Here is a 22,909-nt window from a genome sequence, read left to right as displayed (position 1 = left end):
GACAAATAGCATGGATCCACTATGCTTTAACTGCAGGGTTTTGTTCTTTGCATGTGAAATGACATTTTCATGAAATTTCCTGATGTGTTTTCTAAGACTTGCTGCAATGGATTGGTAAACCATGGGTACTAATTTCTGTGATAGTCATCTTTTGTCTTTTTGCTAGGAGAGGCAAGTTTTCTTTTAACACCAACAGGCCCTTAAAGAAAGATAATCTTATATGCCTAATATTTCTTCATTAATATGAATTTAAAAATGACAATCTTTATTTATTCATGCTCATCTCATTTTTTTGCTTCCTGGATTGTGGTCTGCCTTTAAATATATATATATATATATATATATATATATATATATATATATATATCATTTATTTCTAGTCCTTCTCACTACCATCTGCACATGAAAACAGCTTGATAAAATTCCTTAAAATTTGTCCAGGCTTTTGGTGTAGTGCGCCACCCCAGAGATATTAGTGGCCCCCACCTGACAAGCTGGTTTGAATACTTTCTGGAGGCATGCCTGGAATGGTGGCTAAACTTGGTTCTTTGTTCTGCCTTGTTTGTCACCGTTCTAGTTGTTTATGTGTTTGAATAATTGCTCTGTCTATAGATATGGACGAGTGTAAGCAGATAACCAGGTTTTTGAAAATCAACACACATCTTAGCCGAACGACATTCTCTGTTGCCTTTCCTATTTTAAAAGAAATGGGCCTCTGAATCATGTCACATTTATAGCCGGTAGGGACCAGTAAGTGACGAGTTCCTAATTAAAAGTTCCTTGACACTCTGATCAACTCTTAAAAACTAATGTATTAAAGTAAAAAAATGCTTCGGTTGCAAATGTTTTGTAAGGACAGTTAGTGGTGCAATGATTGTTGCATAGAAGATTTAAAAACAAGCATTTTTTTATGCAGAATGTTTCTTCTCCAACTATATAATTTTGCCAATATTAATAGTTGGATTTGTTTTTGTTTTTTAACGAGAGATTATGCTGCTGCAAATAAAGTCTTGCAAATCTTATTGTTTAACTTTGTCAGTCATGTTTCTTCACCTGTAATAGGAAATTAGTTTTTGTTTTTGTTCTTTTCTAGCTTTGTTAAAGATGTCTGAAACAAACAAACAAAAAAAAAAAATCTAAAGATGGATTAAAGGTTCAACCAATGCCAAGACTGTAGGCTTGTCAAACTCGTCCATTAAAAAGTCTCCACCCTGCATCTCTTGGCAGAACATTTCTAAAGGTCATCCGTTTCTGATATTCCCTCTTCAGCCTGCTAGTTTAGGTCTCCATAATCAACACATATCCCAGTGTGTTCCCCTGAGTGTCCATTTGATCGTACAAGAGGGTAAAAACTCACAGCTGCTGCTACTTACACACCCATAATTTGCATCTACTTCCACACAAATGTCTGATTATTATGTAGAGCGAGTGGTCTGAAATTTCAGTAACATTTACATCCAAATATTTCCGCGGTTCACCTCAGGACAGGAACACCTGAGCTTACTCTTTGGCAACGTATCTTTGCAATGAAACCACACTGCTGCTGAAACGCCGCTCTTCTTCTCTGTTGTGGGTGCACCTTCAATGTGCTGTGATCTGGACTTTTTCAGGATGAGGTGTGTGTCAGGGAGAGCTGGTAAGAACACATGTGGTTGGCTTTGACCAGACCACTGGCTTGGACCAATGCCATGCTGGTTTCCACTGTGGGGCTTCTCAACAGGCTGTGATGAATGAAAGTCCTACAAGACACATGAAAACCTGCTTTGTTAGAAGGAAAGAGAAAAGACAGAAACAGAAACACAAATTTATAGTCAAAAGGGTCAGTAACAGCTTCCTTAGACACCTTCCAGATGAGAGCCAAACCGGGCCATGTGGCAGCATCAGTCAGAAACAGAGGCTTTATGTTATCCCCTCAGAATGTGTGATTTAACCAACCACATCCACTTCCCCTCTATTATCATCAGCCGCCATTGGCCTCATGCCTGGCCCTCCACCAGCAGAGCCTATAGCTTAGTGTTACTAGACAAACACTGCCTGGATGCGGCAGATCATGGCTGCCCACAGCCGCCAGCAGCGAGCTGCCGCTGAACATGACATCACTGCTATTTAAGGAAAATTACAGTACAAGGAGCTGCAGACGGTCTGATTTCACTGATTTCATTGCTGGCCTGCTCCCGCTGCTGCTGCTGGATACCACACTAACAAGCGTGTGCAGTCTCTCACACACACACACCTACGCCCCTGGTTGCCAGATAGATTATAGGTTTTCTGTAAGTGATCCCTTTAGTGTTCTAACAGCAGTGGCCACAACCACCAGCTCCAGACTGTGTGTTTCTGTATCAGTCTGAGGGTTTTCAACACCTGAATGGAGACAGGAGACATTTCTGTTGCCATGAAGCAATAAATTAGTCTCCAGTTCACAGGAGCCCCGGGACAACAGCTTAGTCTTTAGGAGCAAATATAAAAGGTTCTGTTTTTTGGTGATTATATTTGCCTTTTTAGGCCCCTGGCAGGGTTTTTGTGGGTTCTGTGAGTTTTTCAAGATGATTGGGAAGGATGGCTTGGGAGCTTTTTGTTTTATTTTGCGTGTTCCCTTTGAGACATTAGAACAAGGGGAGTGTGAGAGAACAGTTGTGATGTTGTTGCTCTAACCCTTTCGTGTCCTTTCAGGCTTCGGTAGACCCTTTCTGGAGTCCAATATTGTACTAAAATTGATAAGAAAAGGTTTTTTATGATTGACATTTTTCAAATGAGCTGCTTATTCTTGCTTTAACATGCGCTGCATGAAAACATTCCTTTCTCAGCTACAGTGATGTGCGTAGGTCTTCATACACCTTTTACATTTTCACTTCATCACATCACAACCACAAACCTTTTTGGTTGTGATGTGACAAAGATTATGCAACAGATTGACAAACATTTGCAAATTAGTGGATTGGAAGGAAAATTATAAATGTTTTTCAAATTTTTGTTTACCAAATAAGAGTCTGAAAAAGTGTATTCAGGTACCCCTAACTAAAAACAATGCAACAAACTGCCTTCAGAGTCATCTGGTTCAATTAGTTATTTGTAATTTTAAATCATTTTGTATTTCTTCTCTAGCTATGTGTAACCCTATTTAACTTTTATCTATTAAAACTGCTACATACAGTACAGACCAAAGGTTTGGACACACCTTCTCATTCAAAGAGTTTTCTTTATTTTCATGACTATGAATATTGTAGCTTCACACTGAAGGAATCAAAACTATGAATTAACACATGTGGAATTATATACTGAACAAACAAGTGTGAAATACTGAAAATATCTTATATTCTAGGTTCTTCAAAGTAACCACCTTTTGCTTTGATTACTGCTCCGCACACTCTTGGCATTCTGTTGATGAGCTTCAAGAGGTAGTCACCTGAAATGGTTTTCCAACAGTCTTGAAGGAGTTCCCAGAGATGCTTAGCACTTGTTGGCCCTTTTGCCTTCACTCTGCGGTCCAGCTCACCCCAAACCATCTCGATTGGGTTCAGGTCCGGTGACTGTGGAGGCCAGGTCATCTGGCGCAGCACCCCATCACTCTCCTTCTTGGTCAAATAGCCCTTACACGGCCTGGAGGTGTGTTTGGGGTCATTGTCCTGTTGAAAAATAAATGATGGTCCAACTAAACGCAAACCGGATGGAATAGGATGCCGCTGCAAGATGCTGTTGTAGCCATGCTGGTTCAGTATGCCTTCAATTTTGAATAAATCCCCAACAGTGTCACCAGCAAAGCACCCCCACACCATCACACCTCCTCCTCCATGCTTCACGGTGGGAACCAGGCATGTAGAGTCCATCCGTTCACCTCTTCTGCGCCGCACAAAGACACGGTGGTTGGAACCAAAGATCTCAAACTTGGACTCTTCCGACCAAAGCACAGATTTCCACTGGTCTAATGTCCATTCCTTGTGTTCTTTAGCCCAAACAAGTCTCTTCTGCTTGTTGCCTGTCCTCAGCAGTGGTTTCCTAGCAGCTATTTTACCATGAAGGCCTGATTCACACAGTCTCCTCTTAACAGTTGTTCTAGAGATGTGTCTGCTGCTAGAACTCTGTGTGGCATTGACCTGTTCTCTAATCTGAGCTGCTGTTAACCTACGATTTCTGAGGCCGGTGACTCGGATAAACTTATCGTCCGCAGCAGAGGTGACTCTTGGTCTTCCTTTCCTGGGGCGGTCCTCATGTGAGCCAGTTTCTTTGTAGCGCTTGATGGTTTTTGTGACTGCACTTGGGGACACTTTCAAAGTTTTCCCAATTGTTTGGACTGACTGACCTTCATTTCTTAAAGTAATGATGGCCACTCATTTTTCTTTACTTAGCTGCTTTTTTCTTGCCATAATACAAATTCTAACAGTCTATTCAGTAGGACTATCAGCTGTGTACTGTATCCACCTCCTGCACAACTCAACTGATGGTCTCAACCCCATTTATAAGGCTTGAAATCCCACTTATTAAACCTGACAGGGCACACCTGTGAAGTGAAAACCATTTCAGGTGACTACCTCTTGAAGCTCATCAACAGAATGCCAAGAGTGTGCGGAGCAGTAATCAAAGCAAAAGGTGACTACTTTGAAGAACCTAGAATATAAGACATATTTTCAGTTGTTTCACACTTTTTTGTTCAGTATATAATTCCACATGTGTTAATTCATAGTTTTGATTCCTTCAGTGTGAAGCTACAATATTCATAGTTATGAAAATAAAGAAAACTCTTTGAATGAGAAGGTGTGTCCAAACCTTTGGTCTGTACTGTACTTAAAACTGATTTACTAACTAGTAAAGGAAGTCCAACTGTAATTTAATCTAAATATAAATCCAGCTGTTCTGTCAAGGCCTCAGAAAATTTTTATAGAACATTAGTGAACAAACAGCATCATGAAGACTGAGGAAAAAGATAAACAGATTAGGGATAGGGTTGTTGAGAAGTTTAAACCAGGGTTAGATTATAAAACAATGTCCTGATGGAGCAGTGTTCAACCCTGAAAAGTGAAAAGATGTTGCACAACTGCAAACCTACATGGCTATATACCTAAACTGACAGGCCCACAATCACTCAAGAGGAGCTGCAGAGATCCACAACACAGGTTTGAGGATCTGTAAACAAGACCACCACTGTCATTTAAGTAAGAGTAGCAAGAAATAGGCCTTTGTTGAAACAAGGCTATAAGAAGGCCCATTTAAAGTTTGCCACAGCATGTAGGGGACATAACAAACATGTAGAACAAGGTGGTCTGGTTACATAAAACAAAATTTGAATTTATTGGCCTACATGTTAAAGGCTACATTGTGGAGGAAAACTGACATTGCCCATCAGCCTAAACTCAAGCTTCCCACAGTGACCCATGGTGGGGGCAACATCATGCTGTCAGGATGCTTTTCTTCAACACAGTCATGAAAGCTGGTCAGAGTGATGCAAAGATGAACTGAGCTAAAATTAGAACAATTCTGGAAGAAAAGCTGTCCCTTGACATCACAATGAACTTACAGTAGGATACCAAAACCCTTTTAACAGGTACAGGGAAGCTGGGAAGATTTATAGAGCTATATTCAGGGCAGTCTGGGAAGAAATGCAGTTGAAGGCTGAAACAAACTTGAGAACTGGGCCAATCAAAGTGCAGACCTAAATGCAATTAAAAATATCTGGTAAGACTTAGATCAATGGTCACGGATGCTCTGCATCCAATAAGAGTGACGAAACTTAAACAAAACTTATAGTCTATAGGTGTGCCAAACCCATGGAGACATGGAGACATACAGAAAAGAGTTGCAGCTGTAATTTCAGTAAAAGGCAGTTCAACAAAGTATTGACTTGAGGGGCTGAATACAAATGCATGACCCAATTTTCAGGTTTATTTGTGAAAGATTTCAGAAACCATATATCCACTTCACTCCACTTCACAATTTTGGTCTAAAACACAAAATGTCGGTATAATATATTGAAGTTGATTGTTGTGATGTTGTAAAGTATAAAGAATTTCAATTCTTATCCAATGAAGTTTGGCTAAGAACTTTGTCTTTAAAAGGAAAACAAAACGTATGAAAAGATACATCCTTCTAAACACACAGAAACCAAAGCCATGAAATAAATATAGAAATATCTGCAGAAAATGTTGCGGAGGTGGTTTGAGCTGCTTTGGAAAAACGCTGTCAGTCATATTTCACCCAATACAGGAAGCAAGCTTGTATTACTGTTGGATATGAATCTATGTAAAATACATTAAAGAACAGAAAAACCGGGCCATACTTGCAAGCTGTATCTCACATGATGATCAAAAAAGCTGGAAAATTCAGTATTTATGTAAAGATCATCCTGGCAGTCCATAATTTCTCATTAATAGGAACATAAAAAGCACATCAACAAAGCCGTTGGCCTCCAAGACCCTATTAAACACGTAATTTCTCTCCTCTTTTGGTAATTGCTCTCGTTTATTCAGTGATTTGAATACCCTAAATCAGAATTAATGACTAATTTCAACAGATTTATGCCAGAATTATCAAACTTTCGCTGACAGATGAAATTACACAGATGCTTCATAATACATTGCAACTTTGCCTGGAGTGAGCAGCGACTTCAAACAGCGTTTTACCCTAATGGGTTCTACAGCAGCAGAAAAGACTCCGGCAGTGATTGTCATGATGGCACATTCACAGAAACAGTCATTAAATTTTCTTTTATTAACATAAAATGTGGTGAGTGGATATGTAAATAATATGCTTGTTTAAACCAGACGAGCTGAGGTAGACTGGTTATTTTATTCCATATACATTAGCGCATTTAATATTATTACTAAAGTACTGCCTGCAGACATAGACCACCAGTATGAACAAATATCAACACAGTGAGTTGTGAGCCTTTTTGGCCGGGGGTCTCAAACTCCAGTCCTGGAAGGTGAAGCATTCATTCAGGGTTGTTGGACCTGGGACAGATCTAAAAGTTGCAGACCTCTGGCCCTCTAGGGCTGGAGTCTGAGACCTCTGTTTTAGACAGTGCACTATTAGGAAAAGGCAATTTTATCTGATTTTCTTTTTACCGAAATGCTGATCTTCTTGCAAGGCAAAATAATTAAAAAACATATTGTGCTCAGAAACAACCTGCCTGGAGGAGTGAGCTGCTTTAATACACTGACTTATATTACTCAGTTGTGTTTGTAAAATGCTTCTTAGAAAGAAAAATGTTTTTCCTCACAAATGTACTTATGTGCCAGTTGTTAACTCGTCTTTCTGACAGTTGCCCCTGAGCAGTTGTAAGGAGTAGATTTATTGGAAGTATTGCAGAAAATAGCTGCCTGCTGAGAAAAAAAATATGGGTGAAAACAATAGCGAAAAACATGCTTTGTTTACAAGAGCATACGCTGTGTTGCAAAAGTATTAATTCCCCTTAAAGTTTTCTCTATTTTTCTGCATTGCAAACACAAAGTCAGTATTTCATTATGCTTTTATGTAGTAGACCAAAAGAAAGCAGCACACAATTGTGAAGTGGAATGACAGTAATACATGTGGATGAACTTTTTGGCCTTCATGTAAAAACTAGCTGTTTGGAGAAGTAACACTGAACATCAGTCTGCATGTGCAATCCCAATTGTTAAACATGGTGGTGGCAGCATTATGCTGTGGCGATACTTTTCCTCAACAGGGTCAAGGATATTGGTAAGAAAGATGACGGCAATTACAGAAGAAAACTTGTTAGAAGCTTCAAATGACTCAAGACAGGGCCAGATGTTTCAAAGCATATACGTGTGTAAGAATGGCCCAGTCAAAGTTCCAACTTCAATCCCATGAAGTTGCCCAAGCCTGAGTGTTTTTGCAAAAAGAATAGGCAAACATTTCAGTCTCATGATGAATACAGCTGGTGGAGACATACTCCAAAAGACTTACTGCTTTAACAGCGAAATGTAATTCTACAAAGTACTGAAAACAAGATGCAGGCCATACTTTTCAGTTCATTTGTGAACAAAGGAGAGGTTTAGTAATAGATTAAGGGGTATTAATGCTTGTAAGCAATGTATAGGGCACAACAATTGAAATTTGAAAATACATTTAACATCTTAACTCTCATTTAATCTAAAAACATTCAGAGAGCATTTATCCTTGATCCTATGAACCTACTGGCATAACAATGATCAACAAATGTATTGAATGGGATCTTACCTTACCTAAACCAAATCTTTTGTCCAGGTTTAACTAATATTGATGCTGTACCTTGTAATTAAATTACTGACAGCCAGATAAACAATCACACCCCTTTGGGTCTGCTCCTGAACAAATGCATTCTTGTTTTATTGTCTACTAATCTCAGTCGTCACCCAATCTAAACCCTACCATCGATCCCACATGGCCCAAGGCAGCTGAAACAATCTCCCTCACATCTCATTGTGTTTCTGTGATTATTTCTCAGCTGAGCTGTTATGATGGAGATAGCCCTCACTCTCCACTTTTCTGTATTCGTCACTATAGTTAATGTGCTCTGAGATTTGTTATCCATCATATTATGCAAAGTGGAAGATGGCTTATTTCCCCACATGAAGTTGTTGAATTTTTAAAAGTGGAGGTAAAGTAGATGAGATTTGTACACAACCGAGGAATTTAAGTCCATGTTTTATTGTTCTTGATATATGAGCAATTATAACTAGAGTATGGACACCATTTTGAGCATAATACACATATGTTTTATGTTGAAAGAGTAGCTTAACATCAAAACAAATAAAACTATTTTAAAGTAAAGGGGTAGCAACTTGTAAATGTTGATTTAACTATTATAGTGAAGTTAATGAATTCGTTATGATGTCCCATTTTTGATACTGACTGACATGTCAAGTTCTCAATCTTATTCTAATTCATATAGCTGAATAGATGTAAAATACAGAGTTGAACAGTTATGTTAAAATAAGCCAGTAAGGCACACTTCTACAAAAACAACACATAGACAATGCCTTGCAAACATATTTATAGCACTAAACCCTTTTTGCATTTCATTATGTTAGAGACACACATCTTCATGTATTCCGATCGGTTTTTATAATAGCACATAATTGTGAAATGGAGGGAAAATGATATATAGTTTAAAATATTTTATATACATGTGTTTGTTTTTAAACATCTTTAATATGATACCCCTAAATAAGATCACGTACAACCAACTGCTTTCAGTAGTCACACAATTAGTAAATTGAATACATCCTGTGTGTACTGTAATATCAGTATAAATCCAGCTGTTCTGTAAAATCCTCAGAGATTTCTTGGAGAACATTAGTAAACAAATGGCAACATGAGGACCAAGGAGCATATCAGACAGATCAGGAATAAAGATGTAGAGATATTTAAAGCAGAATTATGTAACAAAACAAAATCTCAAGCTTTGCACATCTTACAGAGCACTGTTCAATCTATCATCCAACAAATGGAAAGAGTGTGGTTCAACTGCAAGCCAAATAAGACATAGTAATATTGGGGGAGATCTACAAATCAAGAGAATCGGTCAAAAGAACCACTATTAGTTGTACTCTCTGCAAATCTGTTTTTTAGATAAGAGTGTTCAGAAGAAAGCTGTGTTTGAAAGAAATCCATATGACGTAAAGTAAAGTGAAGTCATGTAGAAGAAAGAAGACTCCAAAGGATTTACAAGAAGGTGCTCTGGTTACCTGAGACAAAAATTAAACATTTTGCCAAGCCCTTCTTCCAAAAAGCTTTGTGTGGAGGAAACCTAAGACCACACATCAGGCTGTGCACAGCATTACCAATATGAAACATGGTGATGGCAGCATCATGCTTGTGGGGATGCTTTACTTCAGCAGCAACAGGGAAGGTGATTGGAGCTGATGGGGGAAAAAGACTTTTGTGGCAAGACTTGAAAATGATGTTGACATCACTTCCACCCACTAAGCCTGAACTATTTTCTAACATTGAATGGGAAATAAAATCATTGGTTTTACAAGGCATTGACTTAGATGGGCTGAATACAAATGTGGTAGAAAAAAATTTAAAACATTATATTATTTCCCTTCTACCTTACAATTATACATGACTTTTGTTGTTCTGTTAAACGAAAGCCAAACAAAATACATTTTGTTTGTGGTTGTGATGTACTATGAAAAATCTGTGGAAAGTGAGAGTAAACTGAATGAATACCATTTTATTGTTGTGCACATGGATTCAAATACACTCTCACTAACATGGCACCTCCGTTTATTTGAAAGAGATGGAAGATTAGTCACTCAGGAAGACAGCCCCACAGGCAAATACCTGTCTACTTTAAGAAGGTGCAGGCTGATTTACAAGGGAGAGTGAGGCCACTAAACAAGACAGATGCCAGCAGCCCACAGCAGCCGGGACAGAGACAGAGAGTGTGATATATATACAGAGGCATCCCGTGAAGAGTGCAATGGTATTTTTTCCACTGTTGTCAGGGTTATTTTCATGATAATAGACAGTGTCCCATAGACACAGTGCAGCTTGTGACATTTTCAGCCTCCTCTGGCAGAAGCGGTATTTTGTGGACTAGTATTTAAAGAATGATGAAGAGCCTGAGGTAAAGATCAGATAACCTGTACTGAATTAGAGCCATAAGTCGGAGTGGCAGAACGAAGATGCCATAGTTTTTAACTATTTTATCATTTATCACCAAGATTCTTGAAAAGATGATGCTTTGGAAAATGTAGCATTCTTGATAAATTTCAGTCAGGGCTCCTAGAGGTCAAGTGAAAAAAAAAAAACTGCTCCTCTCAGAGCCTTAAATGATATTCGGCTGCAAAGTTACACAGAGAATGAAACTGTTCTGCAAACCACCAAATCTCACTTGACAGAGTGAGGTATCCAGACTCCTCACAGTGGTTTTCTTAAAATGTATCAAATCATTCATTTTCTGTGGCTGCTTTGAATTATAGGTCTTCTTCAAATACACTTCCTTATGGTGTTCCTCAGGGTTCTGTTTTGGGGCCTTTGTTATTTTGGGTTTACATACTTCCTCTTTGGCCCATTTGGAGTACTTTTAAAGATGTCACATATTACTGCTACACCAATGATCTTCATTTATACATCTCTTTGAATCCTCATCAGGTCTTTAAGCTACATGTCTTAAATAAGTACTTAGAATGCATAAAAAGTTGCATCTCTTGATTTGTGACAGGACTTCTGTGGGTCAAGGGAGGATTGAATGTCTACTTGGCTGCGGGTGGCAGACGAGAATCCTGAGCTAGTTCCTGAACTGAATCTTTTAAAGAATGGGTTTAGTTGATTGGATTTGTCCAAACTCCCATATATCTGATCTTCCAACTGCTTGAAGCCCGTGTCTTTTTAATTTCTAACCACACATCCCTTATATTGTTCTGCCTCTATCCTTGCACTCCCTGGAGGTTGTGAAATAAACTGCTGCTGCGAGGCTTCTGACGAAGTTATCAAAGCTTTGTCATGCCACACTGCTCCTAGTCCAGATACACTGGCTGCCCATTCACTTCAAAGTACATTCAAGATCTCAGTTCTTACTTATATTGTATTAAAATGTGATTGATTTCCAGAAAGGTACTGCAAAAACAAAATTGTACTCACTTTACTTATCTTTCACTTTTATGTCTTCCCTTAAGGCCTATCCATTGAGTGCTCTATCAAAGAAGCAGCCAACAGTGCTGGTGATCTGTGGTCCAGATCAAAATGGCTCCATTGGCCTGGTGTGTGCCAGGTATCTTCGCATATTCGTAAGTAAAATATAAAGTAAAAATATCAAAGCGAATAATATGGGTCTGAGAAATTATTTGTTAAAACAGTCTTAAAACAGCCTGGTGAGTCACTCAGACAAATGAAAAACAATCCTGAAACTTTAACTTATTTCATGACTAACAGGGGTTCCTGTATAAAGGCCCTGAGTGCTTTACAGAAATTTATTTCAGCTCCTGTAATAGGCTTGGAGCAGATATCCCATTACCCTCTCTGCAAGGGCACTCAGACAGTCATGATGATATCATGCAATTGTTACTCCCATTAACGCTGTCTTGAGGCTTTGCCTCACCCCCCTCAATGTGATGTTGGAGTTATTTCTGCAACTCAGGCCACATACTGACTGACATGTCAAGACAATTTATTTTAAGAGCAGTGATCCAACACTTCCAAACATCGCTGACAATTTTAACATCTTTCCTACTGGCAGCATGGTGATGTTATCCTGTTTTAGTCCTTAAGTTCATTAGAAGAGAATCAACAGATATAAGATTTGAGAATGTTTGGCTCAGAATGGAATCCATTTATACATTTTAAAATAAGTGACAGATATGCTAGATTTACTGGGTATAGATTGCTCAAATTACAACCACGTTTGGGAGATTTTGATTTAAGCAGGCAGATGTGTCATTATAGAGTCTTCCTCTCCTCCAAACCCTCTTTCATGATTTGATCACAGGACTATGAACAAGGTCCAGAGTCAGCTTTGAGAAACATATGTACATCCTAGAATTACAGAAATGCGATATAAGATTTTCTACTCCATTATTTTAAAAACTCTTTAGACATGAATTGTCAGGTTTAACAACTTTTGTGTTCTGTCTCCTTTTTTGCAGCTTTTTCTGTATTTGGTATTTTTAACTTTCTAATCTGCAATTGGTGGTCTTCATCTTATAACTTGAACCTTTTCACATTTTGTCACATTACAAAAAATGTCAATTTATTTTATTGAATTGTATGTGTCAGACCAACACAAAGTAGCATATAATTGCAAATAAAAATGATAACACATTCTAAAAATCTTTTCCACATAAAATTTAAAAAGCATGACACTCATTTGTATGCCAAGAAGGGACCAATTTCTGAAAGAAGGCCGCAAGAGGTCCTGCTTCATATTTGCCCCAAGCCCAGTAAGGAACACAGCAAACATTTGGAAGTAGGTGCCCTGGCCAAATGAGATCAGAATTTAGCTTTTATGGGCTACATGCAAAAATGTTTGGCAAAAAACTTAACATATCACTCTGGAAATACCTCACCCATCATGAATCATGGTGGTGGTAGCATCATGCTGTGGGGATGGTGCTCTTCAGCAGGGACTGGAAAGATGGTCAAAGTTGATGGGACAGTGGGTGGAGCAAAATACAGGGCATTCCTGGAAGAAAACCAATGAAGAGGCTGGATAATGCTTGAGACTTTCACCTTCCAGCAGGACAACGACCCTTAATGCAAAAGCAAAATTACTATAGAAAGGTTTAGATCAAAGCATATTCATGTGTTAGAATGGCCCATTAAAATCCAGACCAAAAGGCGGTTATATAACGTATTGTGTCAAAGTGGCTGAAAACAAATGCATCACACACCTTTCAGATTTTTTATTTATTTATTTTTTTGTTAAGCCATTCATCATTTTCCTTCCACTTCAAACTATGAACTACTTTGTGTCTGTCTATAACCTAAAATCTCAATAAAACACATTGAAGTTTGTGATTATAACATGACAGACTGTAAAGAGGTTCAAAGGCATGAGTCATTTTGCAAGGTACAGTGATATATTGGTTTTATCATGTGCTACATAAATGAATTTTCATTACTGTGATTTTTAAAAGAGAATGCATCCTCATTTTTGTCTGAGCTGAGAAAATTTCCTGTTTTGAACAGCAATTCACCCTTTGTGTAGGCATGTACAGGTACATGTCTACACACCTCCTGAAGCCCTGACACAGAGCTGAAAATGTGATTAGACAAAGCATGTAAGGGAACAGTTGGCTGACAGTGAACTGACCACCGTAATGCACATCGTAGCAAGATGTCAATCTTCATCCAGACTCTGTTGTGCATCATTATTCTTAACTGCCAGATAAGAAAGTAAACAAAATGAAGCACAACAAAATACAGATACATTTTCATTAAAACTAATACAGTACTGTATGAAAGTACAAAGCAGACAGTCATAAGTTCTGCAAAACAAGGCAATGTGCAGTTAGCTTTTTGGCTATCTATAATTACTGCATAGAAATTTCACAATATTAATCACATAATAAAATAATTTAAACAACTGTTTAATACATAAACTGCAGTTTAATGTGTTGCAAGAGAAATGACAGAAATTTCAAAAGTTGCATGCAGTATTTAAAGAAAACATTATTCTATGTGGAAATTTTGATAGTTTTTCCAGGAAAATGACTAACTAGGTGTTGCAAATAATATCAGTTTACACTTAATGTCATGTGTTCAAAAACTAAAGACTTCATGCCGCTATCATCCATCAAGGGTTGGAAGCCTGGCCCTGTTAGATGCATACATTTACTGGAAAAATAGCTTTCCTGCACCCTTTTTCCTGGCTATAGGCTTAATGATGTTACAAACAATCATTCAGAGTTCTTCCACAATTTCTCAGATAACTTCTACTGAGGTCAAAGGAATGCCAGGTCCACTGACTAACCCACTCTAAATCTTAAAGATGTTTTAACACCTATCTTTTTCACCACAGTGGTAAAATAAATCGAAAGAAACAAATACAATGAATACATGTGTAAAATTCTGCGATGGACTGGTGACCTGTCCAGGGTGTACCCTGTCTCCTGCCCATAGACTGCTGAAGATAGGCACCAGCTTCCCCGCAACCCACTGTGGAAGAAGCGTTAGAAAATGACTGACTGACGTGTAAAATTTGAGTAAGTAAGGAAAAAGACATATCTTTAAAACAAAGAAAAATCTGAGTTTTGTGAAAAGATATCAAAAGAGTTATGAATGTACATGAACCCAGCTGTATCTGTCACAATCCAAAATGCCAAAGCAGTATCCCCCTTCTTTCAGTGCCAGTTCTATGTTAAGCTCAGAGAGGCAACACAAGGTTCAAGGCTCAGGGTTACTTTATTGATACCCATAGGTAGATTTGTTTTCCACACTGAATTCTTTCAGCATTTGCTGAAACCGTTGGCGGGAGTCTCAACATAACTTTTTCTCTCTCGTGGCAACATTTTCTCCATCTGCATGTTGTTTTTGTTTCTGATGCAGGATTATGAGCCCACAATCTATCACCCAAAACGTTCCTCTCACAGTCTGCACCAGGATTTCACAATTCAGTGTGAGAAGATGGATATCCCTTTCCTCTCCTATCTCCCTACAGAGGTCAGTAACATTTAACAGAGTGCATTTTACAATGTTTTCAGCCATGTTGTGCAAACAGTTTTCTATGTCTGTTTGGATGGTACTGATGTTGCCATGGTCCAATGATAAAACTACTACCGTATTACTACTGCTACTACTACCACTACTGCCACCACTACTACTTCTGCTACTGTTTACTACTGCTACTATTGCAAATAATTCAACTGCCACAGCTATTACTACTAATATTACTATTATGGCTACTACTACAGCAACTTCTCCTACTACTACTAATAATAATGCTAGTACTACCGCTGCTACCACTACTAGGAGTACTGATACTACTTCTTTTAGTAATAATAACAGTAAATCTAAAAAGTTTCATCCGGACCATGTGTCTTTTCATACTTTCTGTGATTTGAAACACACTTTGACAGTGATAGTGATACAATAATATTTCTTACTACTGCCTCTACTTCTACTGCTATTTCTAGTACTACTGGAAGAGGTATTGATAGTAACTTTTAATTAAAAGAGTTAACTATCCAAAATGGGGTATCAGAACAACTATCAATCGAAACTGGGTGTTGTATATAATCTTTAGAAATACACTTTGTATTTTCTTAATTTAGTCTCAAATATTACTGTACACCCTCTAACTGTTGCGAACTTAGAAACCTTATCACTATATTTAGTGAGTTTTGAGATCCTAAAGCCCCTTCAAAGAAAATGACAACCACCAAATACAGCAACTTTTTCTAGTACAATATACTTTTTGAGATTTTGATGTGAAAGTGCATATGGTTCCTACTTATCCCAACAAGCAGCCAGTGCTGCCGTGGGCCCCACACCCATCTCATAGCACTCTCAGGTGACCCAGTCCTCATGCAACTAGCCCCCCTAGCTGTAGTTAGAGCCCCTCCACATCCAGACTGCTGCTGAATTGCACATATATAAAGCTGCCACTGTCTAATCCCCTTACAATCAGGGTAAGATGTAAATATAAAGTTTAATTTGACTAAAATAATGCTCTGCAGTAAAATAAATCCCGGCATTTTCATTGTCTCTTTTTGATCTTTTTAGATCGTTAACATAGATTGTACCCATACCTTTTTCTCCTTAACAAAACTAGTTCAGCGTCCTGTAGAATTAGATGCACATAGCCAACAATGCAAGTTAAGTGATTACTTTGGTAAACTTACATTACCCTAAAATTTTCCTTATCCCCAGGAAATGTCTAAGCAAGCACATCTCACATTTTCATAATATTTTTGGTATATACAGTCATGTGAGAAAATATGGAAATCCTACAACAGCCCATGTGTTTTTCTAATGTATTTGGACATTAGGTTATATATTTACTGAAAAAAATCAACTCGTATAAATAAACAAAAACAATTTTAGTAAAATGGCAGGAATTAATTAGAGCAGCCCTCATTTTTGTTGCCACTTAAATTAGCTAAATTGTTCACATAGGCATACCACATTGGATGCACATTAACCACAGTTTGCCCATAGTTGAATGGTTCCTTAAGCAGTATTTGATTTGAGGCCCCTCTAGTGGTGGCGATGTTCCTAACAAGGTGAATTTGTGGAATTTGGTAGATGTGGCCAAGTTGAATTGGCTGACCTTAAAAGCACCTCTAGATAACTTGTTATTCGCTGAGAGGCATTTTCAAACAAACCAATCTGAAACACAAAGAAAAGATCAAAATTGTAGAACCACATTGTAACTATGTTACTACAGCAATCAAACAATGACGATTATTTTTGTACTTTTACAAAGTAAATATGCCAATTCCTTCAAATCGTAATTTGAAACAATTTAAAATATTTTATCTACTAAAACATTCAACTCAAATTGAATTGATTGTCATTATCAATAAACAAATATAAAATTACTTGATCAATCATCTGTGTTAAAATTCTTGCATTTATGGGAGGCTACGGATGGTTTTTGGGTCTTAAGCAGTGGCTTAGTTCACTTTACCTTGGACCCGCTCTGACACTAATATTAGCATTCTGAAGGATGTTTCACCTGCTTAATATATCAGACATCTAGTTAAGTGTACTTGGGCTGTTGAAGTAAGATTGAACACAATCGTGAAGTGAAAGAGCTGGCGGAGGCCTTCATAAAGAACACTCAAGCAGATTATGTGTCTGGTATGGGATTTATAGAGGTTGCCAAAAACTTTAAAGAAGGCATTTTACTGAGTGAAAAATAATTAAAAAAATGGAGGTCATTCAAACAGCTGGCAACATCCCCAGGTCAGGCTGTCCATAAGATCAGACCACAATATGCTAAAATAAGTCTCCAAAAACCTTAAAATGTCATAATGGGACTGACAGTTGGTTCCTGCATGTACAATCAGAAAGAGACTACAGATGTTTCACTTTTCTAGAGGGCATACATGGAGGAAGCCTTTGCTCTTGAGAAAACATGAAGTCCAGACTAACGTTTGCAATAGAGAATGTAAATAAAGACCAGGACTTCTGGAACAATGTTCTACAGATGAATCCAAAGAACATTATAAAATAAATTATGTGGACACCAGATTTAATTTCCCTTTGGGATTAATAAAGTATTTTTGAATTGAATTGAATTGAACCAATGACATTTTTGATAAAACCAGATAATGTAATCCAGAAAAAAACCCCAAAAAAACAAAAAACACATACCATCGGTGAAGTATAGAGCTGAAAGTGTCATGGTTTAGAGATACTTTACTTCAACAGGACCTAAACAGCTCATCATCATGAACATCACCTATAAAAAAAAAACCTTAGGCTGAAGCAGGACTGGACTCCACAACATGACTATGATCCATAAAATACAAGTAAGTCCACCAGCACTGAAGAGCCAGAAAGAAAAGTCCTGGGCTGGGTCAAAATATCGACACTGTGGGGTGACTTGAAAGAAGCTGTAAATGCCTGCAACCCAACAAACATCTCACAGCATAAAATGAGGAGTGGGGTAAACTTCCCTGATATGACTGATATCAGAGGCTGGTAGATGGCTATTAGAACTGTCTCAATGAAGTTATTTTTCTTCTTATTGTCCACATTTCTGGTAACATTTTTATTTAACTTTTAAAGCATGATTCATTTTTTGGTGTTTACCAGTGATTAAATCACTTTTGTTTCCAAATATAAATGAAAAAAAAAGATTAGACATTGATACAAAAAATGATTTGGAAAGAATGGAACTGTTTTTCATATGGCTTTTGTTACTTTTATCCTGTGGGAGTGTGTGTGTGTTAAATTCCAAAAAAACAGCCTCACTATTGGAGGCTGGAGTTCAAAAAAGTTGACTTTGACAAATGGTCTTTTTAAACTTTATTTTAGGATGTTTGTGTTATGATGTTATGATGTGCTTTGTTTAGGTGCAGCTTATAAATGATGCCTACAACCTAGTGATTGATGCCATGCTGGGCATTGAGGAAGACTCATCCAATATTAAAGAGCCATATTCTGGTATCCTGGTCACCCTGAAGCAAATCAAGATTCCTATTGTCAGTGTGGATGTGCCCTCAGGTACGTTTTTAATAAAGTGTATCTGACTTTAGGCCAATAAAGAGAGCAGGATATATGAGCTGCAAGGCACCTACCTATGAGCCCTGGCATACAGAAAGGAGTTTTTCAGGTCTGGTTTGTGGCATGGAGAAATAAATAAATCTTGCATGACTGTCAGCTTAGTCTGAGTTCATCAAACTTCAACTTCAGCACTGGTTGAAAAACATTTTATACAAATACTCCCTTCTTCTCCTTTCCAGGTTGGGATGCAGATGAACCAAGTCAGGATGGGATAAACCCAGAAGTTCTCATCTCACTCATGGCACCAAAGAAGTGTGCACTAAACTTCTCCGGAAAGCATTTCTTGGCTGGACGCTTCCTGCCCTATGACATTCAGAAAAAGTATGAGCTTAATCTCCCAGACTACGCTGGCACAGACTGTCTGCTGGAACTGTAACACATGGAAACACAAGAGCTGGTATAACCACTCTTCCCATGGTTGCATTTATAGGTTGTTACAGTAATTCAATGTCAACATCTCGGTTGTTTAGATCGAAATGCACATAAGCCAAATGTGTTGTTAAGCTTCTGTAAAAGGATGATACTTAGACCCATGGCTTTGAGTCGTGTCTGTTAGGAAATGGCATGAGGAGTATGTTGTTAGTCAAAGTGTAAAAGCTGTAGCATTACACTGTTTTCTAATTTCCAGATTCAGCAAAGAAAAAAACATTTTTTCTATCAAACGTCACTGGATTTTTGTTTTTTTAAATCAGCTTTTATGTTTTCATATACACCTTCTGAGGACCTTATTCCCTGAGTGTGCTGCTAAAATAGCGTGGTGTAGGTTGGCATTTCAAATATATATAATTGTGTTTTTTTGGGTTTTTTTTTTATTTTGAAACTTGCCATTACATTCTTTTAGTCATTGCATTTGCTTTTACAAAAAGCTCAGATATTTCTTGTTGACCAATAAAAAAGAAAATGTCTCCAATTTCAGGAATTGCAACATTACTGGTATTTTTTCACAAAAAAAATTACAATGATTCAAGATGCAGTTTTTTTCAAAGCTGCTGGTAGAATCTAAAAAAACAAAACAGAAAACAGACAAATGATGGCAATATTTGACTTTAATCAAATTACTCATAAAGCACATTTAATTAGTACCTACTACCAACTGTATTTTATCTTTAGTTTTCATGAAAGACCAATAACAAAGTAGCACATAACTGTAAAGTGTAAGAAGAAATTGTACCTGGTTTTCAAAATTTGTTTTTATAAACATACTGTAAATGTAAAATGAGAGACATACATAGGTATATGCAGTCCTCATGTGGGAATATTTATAAAACCTCTTTTGCTGAAATTGCAGCTGGAAGTCTTTTAGCAAATTTTCCACTAGACTAGAGAAAGAGTGTCTGTGAACAACAGTTTTAAACTTTTAGACTTAGACCTAACTCATGAATGTGCCACAAATGTGCTTTGATCTAAGCATCTAGGTCAGGCATGTCCAAAGTGGCCGTTTGTGGCCCCTGGACTGCTTTTGTGTGGCCCCTGACTCCAAATCAAGAATGATACAAATTTGGCCTGTTTGTGGTTGGTGATTGTTTCAGGTGGAGGTATTTTTTAATTAAGGCAACATTATTACCGACCAATTAAAAGCTTCTTATAAGGGAAGATGTTAGGTACAACACATTTTGGAAATCATAAATAGTTGTTCTACCACTAAACAATTCTAAATCATTTTGTGTTGGTCTATCACAATAATCCCAGTAACATATATTAAAGTTTGTGGTTTTGATATAAAAAAAATTTGAAAATGTTTAAGTGGTATAAATTAGGTGTTCAGTAAGGTTGTTCTCCCATCCCCATGTGGGAATATGCCTGCATAGCAACACAAGCATGTCTGTTGAAGTAATGTGCATTCATGCACTTGAATAATGACAACTGATTCACCAAGTTTGGAAACAAAAGCACATTGCAACAATTACAGTTGGGCTTCTTTAAAGAGGTCATTTGGTTTGATTACTTACTTGCTCCCAACTGGATTTCGTTTGTTAATAGAAGCTGTAAACAGGTAAAATTGGCCTCTAATCAGCTAAAGAAGAAGGTCTGTCCATGTGGAGGTTAGTGTTACAACTTTAGTTGAGAATGACTAACACTGAGGCTGCTTTGCTCTTTATGGCTGAGGTAATGTGTGTTTATACAAAACTTAGGAGCTTCTTCGGCATACTAATGCACTAATGCCTGGTGAGTATGAACATGTGTGAGTGGGTGTAGGCAGTCAGTGAAAAGGAATGTTTATATGTTTTTCACTCTGGACTGTCCGAAGTAAATGGAAAATGGTTGTGGAAATGTGTCTGAACTGTCAGTGGCCAACTCTTTAATGTCTGTCCAAACCCCTCTCAGGCAAACAATGGGTCTTTCGTTGCAGTGTCAGTTGTGCTCATCACCAGGTCGGGTGAATAATAAACATTGCGGTCCTTGATGGATGGAGATCTTAACAGTCATATGTAACGGCAGCAGTTTTTCCATATTTAGTAATAGACTGTGCATGGTGGTTTTTTCTATGAGCCATATGGGTAGTTGCCCAGGGTGTCATTAGAAAATGATTGGGGGACACCACCTCCTTGCACATTGAAGAGGTTTTCTTTTGTTTCTATGCAATATCAGCTTTCTGGTGGAGCTTTCCCTGCGTCTACTTCAGGAATGTGTGATCCGTGTGTAGCATATTAACGTTCGCTGGAGAAGAAGATCTGCCAGTTGGGAGAAATAATAAAAGACAAAGATGAACTGCTGAACGAGCTTATTTCAGTGGCATTGATACAAGCAAATTTATTTTCTGCATGAATCTTTTACAAATCCTCTCGCTCCTTCGCCAGCCTCCTGGCCACCACCCTCAAACTCTGACTGTGTCAACTCTCCCCGGGCTGCCAGCAAGTGGATCAATCAATCACAACTCATCTGGTGAAAGCTCTGATCATCATCATTACTGGCTTATTTCCTCTGAAAAATCATAGTTGGGACTTGACTCAGGGACCATCTTCATCATCTCCACACAGACTAGTGGGAGAGGCCGTGAAGCAAAACAGCTCCAAAGTTTCTGTTACTCCAGAGATAACACCGGATTTGCTCGCATCGGGAACTACAGGTCCTTCTCAAAATATTAGCATATTGTGATAAAGTTAATTATTTTCCATCATGTAATGATGAAAATTTAACATTCGTATATTTTAGATTCATTGCACACTAACTGAAATATTTCAAGTCTTTTATTGTCTTAATACGGATGATTTTGGCATACAGCTCATGAAAACCCAAAATTCCTATCTCACAAAATTAGTATATTTCATCCGACCAATAAAAGAAAAGTGTTTTTAATACAAAAAACGTCAACCTTCAAATAATCATGTACAGTTATGCACTCAATACTTGGTCGGGAATCCTTTTGCAGAAATGACTGCTTCAATGCGGCGTGGCATGGAGGCAATCAGCCTGTGGCACTGCTGAGGTCTTATGGAGGCCCAGGATGCTTCGATAGCGGCCTTTAGCTCATCCAGAGTGTTGGGTCTTGAGTCTCTCAACGTTCTCTTCACAATATCCCACAGATTCTCTATGGGGTTCAGGTCAGGAGAGTTGGCAGGCCAATTGAGCACAGTGATACCATGGTCAGTAAACCATTTACCAGTGGTTTTGGCACTGTGAGCAGGTGCCAGGTCGTGCTGAAAAATGAAATCTTCATCTCCATAAAGCTTTTCAGCAGATGGAAGCATGAAGTGCTCCAAAATCTCCTGATAGCTAGCTGCATTGACCCTGCCCTTGATAAAACACAGTGGACCAACACCAGCAGCTGACACGGCACCCCAGACCATCACTGACTGTGGGTACTTGACACTGGACTTCTGGCATTTTGGCATTTCCTTCTCCCCAGTCTTCCTCCAGACTCTGGCACCTTGATTTCCGAATGACATGCAGAATTTGCTTTCATCTGAAAAAAGTACTTTGGACCACTGAGCAACAGTCCAGTGCTGCTTCTCTGTAGCCCAGGTCAGGCGCTTCTGCCGCTGTTTCTGGTTCAAAAGTGGCTTGACCTGGGGAATGCGGCACCTGTAGCCCATTTCCTGCACACGCCTGTGCACGGTGGCTCTGGATGTTTCTACTCCAGACTCAGTTCACTGCTTCCGCAGGTCCCCCAAGGTCTGGAATCGGCCCTTCTCCACAATCTTCCTCAGGGTCTGGTCACCTCTTCTCGTTGTGCAGCGTTTTCTGCCACACTTTTTCCTTCCCACAGACTTCCCACTGAGGTGCCTTGATACAGCACTCTGGGAACAGCCTATTT

General features: G+C 38.3%; 1 protein-coding gene across 2 annotated transcripts in view; it reads left to right on the top strand.

Moving 5' to 3' along the window:
* yjefn3 (YjeF N-terminal domain containing 3) overlaps positions 1-19,569 on the top strand; it is a 72,359-nt gene extending 52,790 nt beyond the window's left edge. Inside the window, exons 3-6 of one of the 2 annotated variants that reach the window (XM_047373782.1) lie at positions 11,601-11,711; positions 14,968-15,081; positions 18,444-18,594; positions 18,834-19,569. In XM_047373782.1, the coding sequence (XP_047229738.1) occupies positions 11,601-11,711; positions 14,968-15,081; positions 18,444-18,594; positions 18,834-19,030 (573 nt within the window). In that variant the 3' untranslated portion in view covers positions 19,031-19,569. The remainder of the gene's footprint in view (positions 1-11,600; positions 11,712-14,967; positions 15,082-18,443; positions 18,595-18,833) is intronic. The other variant, XM_047373783.1, reaches the window with a different exon arrangement.
* The last annotated feature ends 3,340 nt before the right edge of the window (positions 19,570-22,909 follow it).

The sequence above is a fragment of the Girardinichthys multiradiatus genome, chromosome 9 (genome assembly GCF_021462225.1).
Source record: "Girardinichthys multiradiatus isolate DD_20200921_A chromosome 9, DD_fGirMul_XY1, whole genome shotgun sequence".
Taxonomy (NCBI): domain Eukaryota; kingdom Metazoa; phylum Chordata; class Actinopteri; order Cyprinodontiformes; family Goodeidae; genus Girardinichthys; species Girardinichthys multiradiatus.
This window is presented reverse-complemented; position numbering and strand designations above follow the sequence as displayed.